At 25.3% G+C, this 12,257-nt stretch overlaps 1 protein-coding gene across 1 annotated transcript; it reads right to left on the reverse strand.

Moving 5' to 3' along the window:
• Positions 1-78: 78 nt before the first annotated feature.
• LOC108456734 (uncharacterized) lies at positions 79-2,711 on the reverse strand. The gene is made up of 4 exons (XM_017755362.2): positions 2,317-2,711; positions 995-1,495; positions 654-800; positions 79-413 (listed from the first exon to the last, which is right to left on the reverse strand). The coding sequence occupies exons 1-4, from the start codon at positions 2,419-2,421 to the stop codon at positions 324-326; spliced, it is 843 nt and encodes a 280-aa protein (XP_017610851.1). The 5' UTR covers positions 2,422-2,711; the 3' UTR covers positions 79-323.
• Positions 2,712-12,257: the final 9,546 nt, after the last annotated feature.

A 12,257-nucleotide genomic window follows, 5' to 3' on the forward strand; every position in this document is an offset into this window, starting at 1 on the left:
TATGGAAAAGGGCAACTTAATAAGAACAAAACTCGATACTACATAAAACAACTAAATATGAACAGACAGGATCAAAGATGGAGCAAAAACATCATGACTTTTATACAAACACATATTTATATTAACAAATACAAATTTCTGCTTTGCCATTTTATTGAACAAACACTATGTACATCCGACTCGGCCGGCCATCTCTCCATTATTACGGCGAACACGACTAGAACAACTATTTCTCAAGACTTTGGTTCTTGTTTATTTTAGCATTACCTCTTTAATTAACCTCGTTGATCCTAGCTACTTCCTTCCCGTCGGTAACTGTTTTATTACCTCTTGGAGTGGTCGGATTCTTCGGTCCTTGCGAATCTTCCACGGATCCTTGGTTGACTATCGGCAAGAGCCTTCCGGCAAGCATACTGTACAAAAGAAGACTGTATATGATGAGTTTCGGTACAAGAAAAACAGGGTTAGAAATTGAATAACACAGACTATGTTTCCCGACAATGGAAAGTACGCATTTTTGATACATTTTCAGCATGGGTTTGGAGGATATATTTTGAGGATATGATATGATCCTCCAAACCCAAGCCAGATATATGTAACACTGGTACCAGAGACCCAAGTAACAAATGCAAGTGAATATGTGTTTTTTATACCTTGATTTTCCTTCCAAAGTTCCTCTTTGTCTTCTTATTGCGGTATCTCGAGAGCTTTTCCCTTCTATCTTCGTTAGAACAGCAGCTGACAATTGAAGGTCTCTCGACCGGAGAGTGAATGATGCTCACGTTACCATTGCCGAGAGTCTGTCATAAAACTCGGTATTAATAACCAACCCCATCATGTGGAAATGGCCAGAAACATCTTTTTTTTTTGGCTACTGGACGGTTTTACAAAGACAATACATGCACGGTGATCAACTAAAGTTTCACTATCACTTGATTCAGGTAGGTTTTTATGATTGTAATAAGAAAACGATGCGAAAACAATTAAGGCTGACCTTCATATCTCCTTCGCTAAACGCTCTCCTCATTCCGTAAACAGAACTGAAATCCATTCCGGTAAAATCAAGGAAATTAGGCTTGATAGCAGCCTGTTGCATCCATTCCAGCGAGCTTAAACTACCTGAGCTAACACTTTTCGAGAACGCCACATCACACGACATTTCATTTTCTTGATTCCAGTTTTCATCCACGGGAATCTTGACATCAATGACCTCCGCCGCCAACGGCGTTTCAATCGCCGCTTGTGCCATCATATCCTTTTCGCACTCATACAAAACTTCTAAAAGCTGCTCGTTTTGAAACGATTCAATATCCGCAGCTTTAAGTTCTTGCGAAGTAATAACATCTTCACCGCACGAGATTAACGATGATATGGCTGCAGTCATCGGATCAAGGCTTACAATTGGTTCTTCGATGATTGGTTCCGGAGCTTTGAACAAATCACCATCACCTCCCAAATCATATTCCGATATCGTCGAGGTCGGAACCATGTTGTTCTACGATAAAAACAAATACAAAACAAGTATCATTAACCATTCAATAACATTAGTACAATCGAACAAATCACCCCACATGGGACATATTAAACTCGAACTTGAAGATTATAGCACAAATGTTAGCATCTTACCATTTCCGGATTCGATTTTATAACAACTTACTGAATCTTAAAACATATATGTTCAATATTCAATACCTAATTCAGACCAACACAAACTAAAAAATAAGTTCATATTTTTACCAACAAAATTATCACTAAAAAGGATTATGTCTGGTAATGGTTTCTTTCCACTTTTAGTATGCTTATATGTCTTTAAGACAAACAAATTACTAATAGTGACAGTTTTCATATATATATATATATGTATATGTATAAAAGTGGGCTAAAAAGTGAAAACCCCATATCAAAAAAGTTGAATAAAATGGTAGAAATCTTCAAGAACACTGAATTTCATGACATGGAAATCAATTTCCAATTATATTCCCAACTTTTCTTTTCCTTTTTCCAGTTTCCACCATTTAAAGTTTACCTTTTTTTTCCCATTTCCAGCCATGTTTGGTTACAGAGAAAAATTTTCTCACCCACCCAGAAAACATAAACCGTGAACTCTAAAGCTACCAAAATACATAATTTTGGAAAAAAAAAAACAAATATTCCTTAAAATCGAAATCTTTTAACAAGGGAAAAATGAAGTTCCATTATAAAAAAACTACTTCCAAAAAAATTCGAAATTTTAACATAAAACACAAAATTGTCTGCTAACACACACACACAAAAAAAGAAACAAAGATTCAGAGATAGATTTGAGATATTCAATACCATTGAAGCATTCGGTTTCTGGGTTTTACAGTAACCTTCAAACTGCTGAAAATCTTGAGCAAAGTTCTGCATGTAAGGAAAAAACAGCCCTGTGTCGGCATACATGTTTTTTTTTTTTCCAGCTACAATAAAAAAACACAGTTTCCTTAATTTTTCAAAGAACACAACTGTTTTTTTTTTTTGTTTTGTTTTTTACAAAAGAGTGTTCAAACAATTCAAGGAACGAGAGAAAATTTGGGGGGTTTTCAATTAAGGTCTAAAAGAAGAATGCGAAATTTATATATATTTATAAGAATCAGAAGGGTACTATTAAGCTAGTTGTAAGATTTTTAGAAAGAAAAAAATAAAGTGATGTGATACTATAATAAGGACAAGGTGTTAAAGGACATGTACTGTGTTCTGTCCTCATTGTTCTTAATCATGCTCTTTTATATAACTTCGTCAGAATTATAAATTTATTATTTTGATTAATTTATTAATATAATAATATTAATTAATTGAAATTAATTTTTGGTAGTATTGTAGGTGGAATTTTATTATACAAATGAATGCACTGAACCTGAGTTCCGACATGTTTGTGGTGTGGGCTGGAGTCAGTGCTCATCGCTCTCAGCTATCTTATAATATAATATCATATGTCAGATGAGAACAATTTTTTATCACGCGGTTTTTGTGCGCGTGTACATTAGAATATTTTTTGTAACTTTTATTTTATTTATTTTATATAAGTATAAACAAATAATTTTATTAAAAGGTAATTTTGGCGTGTTTGCTACAAGTCAATTTGAGTTTTGTCTCATTTTATTCTAAAATAAATATATTAATTTTGTATATTTATTTAAAAATAATTTGATTTTTCAGTTAAAATTTTATCTATTTTGACAATTAAAATTAACATGATTAATAAAATAACTAAAAATTACACGTTGTGTGCCATGTGTACCTCATTATAACATATAAGGATAATTTTTTAACAATAAAAATAGATAAAATTTTTAATAAAAACTAGTTTGCTCTTTAATCTAATGTACAAGATTAATTTTCTCATTTTTTTTGTTGAACAGACCAAATGTAATCCGACTTCTAATACAAAAATTTTCATGGTACTTTTATCCATGAATAAAAAATAGACCTTGATATCCACAAGGTTGAGATTTTAGAAATTTTGATATCTTAAGTTTTAGTCCCCACTCATATAAATGTATGGATTCTTTTTTAGATTTGTTCCAGTTAATTAGTTAGGTAATTAGTTAGAGTTAAGCTACTTGTTGAATTGGTTATTCTGTTCATTACTTATAATATTAATCATATTGGAATTGTTGTAATTTTAGGGGGGAAAAAGGCTAAAGTGGTAAATGAACATTTTTATTAAAGAAGTTATATTAAAAAAGAAAAAAAAGGTTACACAAGGCTGAGAAAATGATTACTAAACTTTAAAAAATTATAAATTGGTCATTAAATTATTTTAAATTATCAAGCTATTAAAATTATTGTTGTATAACTTTTTTTGTTCTCATCTCTGGTATCAATCGAAAGGGCAAACTTCACCCCTTCTATAATTTAGTTTTTTTTTCATAAAACAATTTTCAATGTTACGATTTTACGAATAAAATTTAAAAAACTTTCTTCTCCTGTCTCTGACACCAACCATCAAATCATGTTGAATCTAAGATATGTTATTCTGCTAATCGATGGGCATTGTTCCACCATACTGCTCGTTGAATCGTTGCTTGAAGCACGATGGTTGGACTTTTAAAATAAACAACTTAACAATTCAATGACTTAAAATGAAAACATTTGAATAGTTTAGTGAATATTTTATTACTTTTTTAACGTTGAGTGACCAAATTATAAATTTACTGATAATTTAATAACATTAGGTGTAGTTTACTCGTATTATATATAAAAGCAATTATTGGAAAAACTTTTGAACTAACCGAATAATCTTAATTGTCCATTTAAAGTATTATTAAATTATTATAAGATTAGGATTATAATTCTTAAAAATTTATATAAATACTTGGTCAAAAATAAAATAATAACAAATTTTATTAAAAAATTAATCAATAACTAACTATATATACATATTTATAATAAGTTTGTTAATAATGTAAAACTATTAATGTGTTAATTAATTATGTAAGTTTACAATAATTACAACTAAAATCTCTTACTATTAAATACATGTAAGTTAATTAATTGTTTTTGTTGTTGCCTTCTCAATAATCATTTTTTATCTTATTCTAAAAATTCTTTAATGTAATGCATAAAATCACATGCAATATATTTAATATTTAAAAAATATTAATTATATTATTAAATTAATATAATAATATTTAATTTTATTATTGAATGGTGAATACATTTATAAAATTAGGATTTACCATTATAAAATAAATAATTCAACCTTTTAACATTTAAGCTTTTCTTTTCAATCAATTAGTAATTAAAATTACAAACAAAAAAAACTTCTATTATTTTCTTCAATCTTTAATTATGTTTTCAATTTTTATTATTGTAATATTTAAATTATCAAAATAATCAATATTTTTAATATTTAAAAATAAATACATAAAAGTACATGCAATATATTGACTGCAAAGAGGAGAGAACAAGCAATTGGTGATGTGATTTTTGTGTATATTTTGTCTTCCCATCTCTTCATTAATCTCTTGAACATAAATACACAATACACCAAAAATAATCTGTTTTTCTATGACAAGATATTCTTGGGATAAATATCATATTTATAATGTACAATTTGATATATGAATTTTAATTTGGTGTAATTATATACGTGAAATTAGGATCATATTTCATATATATATATATAAAATTTTAATTTTGATTTAATTATACACATTTAAAAAATAAATACATATATTTATCTTCATATTAGATTAATATAAGTGTTTGTGTATGTAATACATCAACATAAAATGATTATAATTTAATAATGTTGTTAGTAATTCATAAAAATGAATCAAATTAAAATTCCATATATAGAATTGCACAAAATCAAAGTTTTACGTATAGCTTTGATATCAGAATTTGATTTTTTGAATATATTTTAATTTTTATATCATAAAAACATTTTTTTTAAATATTATACTTGAACATTAATCTCAATGCTTAGAGCTACCCATAGTTCCTCCTCAATCCTTAAATAGGAGGATAATGTGCTTCAGCACACTCGAATCCACATCCTCCTACATCAACAATAATGCCAATATCAATCAAACTAATACTCAATCAACTTTTTAAAAATATTTTTAAAAATAAATAAGAAAGAATAATACAAAGTTAGAAGGTTTCAACACTTTTATATAAAAATAAATAAAATTAAAATAACTAAATTCTACTTAAATCTAAAGTAATTATTGATCTAAAGCTTGGAGACATGCTAAAATGGATAAAAATGATTGCACTTATAAATTGAAAAGTTCTAAAGAATTGTTCTAAAAAATGTGTCCTTTTTTTTTTGTATATTTTCTTAGAATAGAACCTTTTTTTCCTTGGATATTATTTAAGAATTTAACATTACTTAAATGGAAATGTTACTAAAAAGGAAAGGTGGAAACTAGAAAGGAATTTGGTTCTATTAAAAGAAAAAATAAATTTAGCTTTGCTTCATTAGCACTGCAATTATTGTAGGCAAGAAAGCAAAGCTATATTTTTTATATCTTGTACATATTTAAATGCTCTAGAATTGAAATGGGTCTGAGGTGTTTATGGGTCGAGTTTGAATTTAAATCAATTCAGTTTATTTTATTTTTTAAATAATAAAAATATTTGTACACTAATATTTTTTTTAAACACTAAAGCCAACTATTTAAATTGTCTGAGTTGAACTCTTGATTTTTTTTAGAATTAAATTTTAATTCTGATTTAAATAAAATAAAAATACTTATAGAATCCATAATTTGAATTTAAAAAGAAATCTTATAATGAAATATCTTTTAGTGTTATTTAATTAAATTGGTTGTTGAATTTGTCGGTCATCGATTTAATTAAAACATCATTAAAAATTAAAAAAACTTGATTTAATTGATTTTTTTCGATTCAACTAGTCTGTATCAATTTTTAATCTAACTGATTCAAAATCATTCTTCAAATCAATATACTCCAATCAAACCGACAATATTAACAGGCCTGATTCAAACATCTTTGGATTTTGCTTACTCAAGGTTCAACTTTGTTTGATCTATTATATTTTAAAAGAAAATTCTCTAAACCTTTTAAAAATATAAAATAAATTTAAAGAAAATTTGTTTTAATTAAATAAAAATTTAGATTGAATTTAATGGAAAGTTTTAATTGTTTAAAAGCAAAGGCCAATCAACAACTGATTTGAAGGCTTAATCAATAAAATAAATAATTTTGTGTTCAAGTATTTTTGAACTATGAGTTTAATTCTTAAGTTTATTTAATTATTTTTAAAATTAATAGATTTACATTTCAATTTTTATTTTATTTTAATAAAAATTATTACTTACTTTTAAAAGGTGACATTTTCATGTTCTCAAACCCCAACCTTACATGTGTATATATATAGACATATTCTAAAAGTCATATAATTGATAATAATTAACACTTGGATTAGAGTTTAGCAATAAAAATAAAATAATCTATTATTTAAAAATAATTATTTGATATATTAGTAGTGAAAGGTTTTAACTCCACAAAGCAGTATGTCCTTAAATTATAATTAAAATTATTTAAAATAAATAATATATATGACAAAATCTCAATCTTACTTATTGAGTTGAAATTTATACCGCTAATATACCAAATAATAATTCAAATTATTTTTCATGTTTCTAGATGTTTTATTTATTTATTAAGATTTTGATTAATAATACCGACTACAATAAACCTCAATATTCAATAAATTTAAAACTCAAATTTCATCATATATATATATATATAATTAAATTAAAATTAAACTTTAAACTACATAAATTTTCCCGCATAAATATTTAAATAAAAATTTATATAAATTGAGGTTGAATTTGGTAAATAAGCATTTTATTAACAAGTTCACATACTCCATGAAGTGATATTACATATAATAATTTATTAACACTTAGATTAGCTTTTAGCAACAAAAGGACACAATAAGCTAATGTTATATATTATTATTACATCTTTCTTTTCATAATGTCTTTTTTCACTTTAATTTGTAATCAAAGATGACATTATACCATGTTTGAAACAGACAAATATATGTGCCAATCATATGGATTCATGGACTGTCCACAATCTTTTCCCAACTTGCATTTTTCCATAGCCTAATATTGTATTAATATAATTTCAAAATAAATTTTATTTTGATTTTTAAAGTTTAATATGTAATTTTGTAGTTACATTTGATTTTTTTAATGTACTACTTTTTTTTTCAATGTGGTATATATATTTAAAAATGTTATATATTTTTTATAGTCAAGGGTGAAATCAATTTTTGGGTAAAGTGAAATTTATATTATATTAACTTATGATTTCATCAACTTTGAAATAACTAAATAGAAATCTTTTCATTTTTGAAGGGACCAAAGTGTAATTTTACCATATAATAATTCGAGGACTAAGAGACAATTTTTCCATTTGAGGGCCCCCCTAAAGTCATCCATGTTTGTACCTGAAGGCAACATTGTTAACTATCTAGTATTTGATTGGGGTTTTAGAGTTGACTTGATCATAATTCATAACTAGCTAATAATATTAGAATTTAATTTTCATCAAATCAACTTTAAAATTGAATTAAATACTATTACGTACCAAAATATATATAATACGCGTTAATAAAAATATCAAACTCATATATCAAATGATATATTGTTTTTTAATAGATTACATATTGAAATGATTAATCAAAGAAAGTAATATTAAAATATAAATATTTAATATTATCATAAAATGATAATTAAGCATGCAATATAAACAGAAGCCTAATGTGAGTGTTGATTTGAACCTGAAAAAAACATATCCATCAAGATAAACCTTGCAAGCCATATCTTTAAGGAAAGTAATCAACTTTACAGCTCCTAATAAGAATTTGTAGGCTAAAGGGAAGCAACAATAATCAAATCCTAAGTAATGGATAACAAAATACTAATCGAGTTTCAGTTTAATTTTTAAAAGATTGAACATAATTTCTTTTTATTATTTTTGGGACTAATTCTTAAAGGATGAACTAAATTTTTTCATTTTTTCTGAAGGGCCAGGCGCTTGGCCCTTTACATTTGCCAACGTCGCATCAGCATCGGATAAAACAAAAATATAATGTTGGATTTTTAAATAAGCTAGTTTTCTTACCCATACACATACATGTATGAATAAATTTATTTCAATATAATTAGATATTAATTATAATTATTATAAAATTTTATCAAGTTTCAAGCTTATAGTTTATGGTTTATAATGAATTTAGAGATTCGATTTAAAATTTAAGGTTTATGATTTATATATAAAATTTTAATTTTAGAGTTTGTGTTTAGATAAAGTTATTAGAATTTATATACAAGTTGTCCATTGTTTTTTAGTTAATTAATGATAAAATGTGATATTGTTGTTTAGTGACAATGCATGGAACTCATGTTCTAACAGTACATCAGCCTTTAGTTGTGTTGAGGGAACTTACAGTTCTTTTGGACAATGTTTTCTTTTGGATAATGTTTTCAAAGTGTTTTCTATTGAGTAGCTAGTCGGTGAAGCTCTGTTTCTTGTCTTTGTTGAGAGCCCCAAAGTATTTACATAGGTGAGCGTCTTGACTAATAGAGATACAACTTACAAGGTTCACGGGATAAGTATCAATATAACACATAATAGTAATTATGTAAATCACTTATGCACGAGAGACTCGAATTATCAATCTAAAAGATATAAGGAACTTACATGCAAGTAGGGTACCATTGCTAGCATATCTCCATCAATTGAGACACTCTTCCTCTATAAACCTTTAAAAACTATTTCAATGGAGATAAGAGACAAATTTTATCAGAAGTTCAATTGATGACCCAATAAATAATACTTTTTTTCAAAAGAATTTAAACTCTCTCAATAATTTACTTTTTTTAAAGTATTTACATTTTCTAATATAAATTTAGGTTAATTATAACATGTTTTACTGATTTATACATGGAAAATTTCTAATATATATATATATATATATATATATATATATATATATTCCTTTGCCGCAACTTTCACCTGAGAACCTATACACTATAAGCAACTTGCATTTGAATTATATTTATAAATAAGTTCATACTTTTATTGTATTGTATAAGGGAACGAAGGTCAAGTGACTTTAATCTCAAAATAGAAAAATTATTTATATATACTTAACTTTTAGAAAATTATAAATTAGTATTATAGTAAAATTCTACTTTAATTTTTAACAAAATTATTCAATTTCACCCTAAATCGATTTCTTAATTTTCCCTTGATTATATTATATTATAGGTTAAAATATATCTATAATCTCTGTACTTTTTAAAATTACAATTTAATCTATATATTTATATTTTTAAGAATTTAATTTTTCTATTTCTTACGTTTCAAAATTCAAATCCAACAACTAACGCTATTAAAATTTTTTGTTAAATTCAAGTTAATTATAATATTATTTTAAATTACATAACTACCTAGTGAGTAATTTTTATTTTAAAATATTACAATAAAAATTAATAATATTAATAGTTAAACTTAAATTTTAAAAATATAAAAATTAAATTCCTAATTTTCAAAAGAATAAAGAACTGAAAGTATATATCTGGTATTATGTAATGTTGAATCCAATTCATTGGTAGTTTGAAAATAAAGAAAGATGAATGATAAGAAAAAAGGATATTAAATATGATTTCAAGTTGCAGGTCAAATCCGTCAACAAAATCAACTTGTTGTGGGCTTTATTAGCTACTTGCACTTGCACTAGTATTGATACTAATATTATTTTAATTATTTATTTATTACTTAAACAGCAAGTTGTTTGCTTTTGGTGGCTGTGGGTTCAAATATTAAATCAAATCAATCAAAATCATACTCCTTAATCTAAGGTTCTAATTATCTGTCTCTAAAAACAAAAAACAAAAAATCACAGGCTATGAGAATCTGAAATTGACCTACTTCCATCTTTTTCTACTGTTTTTATCCTACGCCTACCTTAATTTGTTCGCCACAAATAATGTATATTTACGTTTTAATTTATAATTTAAACCATTAAATGGTGTTAATACGATAATATTATTAGTGAATAAAATTTTATATATAAAATTATATAAAATTAAAATTGTGTATGTTATTGCATGAGAACTTATTTTATGTACCAATCTCACCATATTATTTATGGTTCATTTTAATTATTTAATAATATTTTAATAATTTTAATATTTTTTTACCTTGAACTTTAAAAGGGTTTTGAGTTCAAGTTTAAGGTAAAAAATTATTAAAATTATGTGTTAATGATATAAAAATTTTTATTAAAATGCCATTAAATAATTAGAAATGGACCATAAATGATGTGGTGAAAATAGTTTATAAAATAATTTCTCGTTATTGCACATATTATATTAAAGTTCATGTAATAATAACGGTGAGATTAAATATTGTAATAACAAAATGAGTCCTTGAGTTCGAATGTATAAATAAAAACTAAAGACAATAAATTAAAATGTGTTCCAGTTTATTTGATATTTATAAAATTAATAAATAATTATAATTATTTTAAATAATAATTTTATTAATAAAAAATATTTTCTTTTCCTGTGATACTAATTTTATAATAAATGTGCTTATTTCTCGGTCAAAACATAATTGAGATGAAAATCAGAAAGATCCATATTAATAATATAACATGTAATAGTTGTTAAGATAAGCTTCAGCCGTCATTAACCCTAAATCCAATCTTATTATATTATTATTTTTAACACATCTTAAATGCGATATATATTATTTTATAATTACGTTTTAGTTCTCAATTTTATATTTTTATCAATTTGACCATTTTTAGTTAAATTTGACCATTAACATTTCATAGTTAAAATATTAGTTTTTTGACGATTTTGATGTGGCAACTCTCGTGACAATCTATGTGCACTCCATGCTGACATAGTACTATCACGTCAACAAATAACTAAAAATTATAAAAAAAATCCCCAAAAAATCATAAAAACTTAAAAAATTAGCATGTAGTACACGTAGATTAGCATATAGGTTTCCATGTTTAAAATTTTTACGTTTAGTCTTTTTAAAACTTTTATTTTAAAGATTAAAGGTCAAATTTAACTCAACGAAAAAGAATAAAGAGCAAATTTATAAAATATATGAATATTAAAGACTGAATTTATCTTTATACAAAAAATAAACATGACAAAAATACAAAAAACATGGAGCCTGAAAATAAAGCATGTTGAATATTCTATCCCTTCGATGAAAATTTTAGAAACGTCTGGGCAAATTCAAGAAATTGAATCAATATATATATATATTTATATTTTTGTGATGAAAAAATAGCTGTAAAAAAGATGGATAGATTCTGATAAAAAAAAGATTATTCAAATTCTCTATCAAATTGGTTAGCCCTATTTCTCCACATTGCCAAATTGAATTTAACAAAGACTGTATGTTTTTCTTTACAGTTTTTCCTACTTTTGTCCTGTCTTTGAAACAGTAACATCAAATGTTAAATTACTTGTTTAATGAGGAAAGATAAGTTTAATTAATATCAAATTCTACTGCCCCTGTTTAAACCAAATCTTTGTATATTAGAGTGTCACCTCGTCAAATTTAATGAAAATTTATTAGCAATTTTATCAATCGAATTTTAATTTTAAAATTAAATAAATAGAAGGATTAAATTCTCGAAATTATAAAGAGATGAACTAAATTTCAGGAGTCCAAAGAAGTACATGGACCTGGACAAAATTAAACCATAACTATTA

Source organism: Gossypium arboreum, chromosome 11 (genome assembly GCF_025698485.1).
Source record: "Gossypium arboreum isolate Shixiya-1 chromosome 11, ASM2569848v2, whole genome shotgun sequence".
NCBI classification, from domain to species: Eukaryota; Viridiplantae; Streptophyta; class Magnoliopsida; order Malvales; family Malvaceae; genus Gossypium; species Gossypium arboreum.

What these genes read in the sequence shown, in the direction of transcription:
- LOC108456734 (XM_017755362.2), bottom strand. Translation starts at nt 2,421, where the DNA reads ATGTATGCCGACACAGGGCTGTTTTTTCCTTACATGCAGAACTTTGCT. An exon ending in AGAAACCGAATGCTTCAATG is followed by an intron (nt 1,496 to 2,316) that starts GTATTGAATATC and finishes TTTTTATCGTAG; the next exon opens with AACAACATGGTTCCGACCTC. An exon ending in TTAGCGAAGGAGATATGAAG is followed by an intron (nt 801 to 994) that starts GTCAGCCTTAAT and finishes GTTTTATGACAG; the next exon opens with ACTCTCGGCAATGGTAACGT.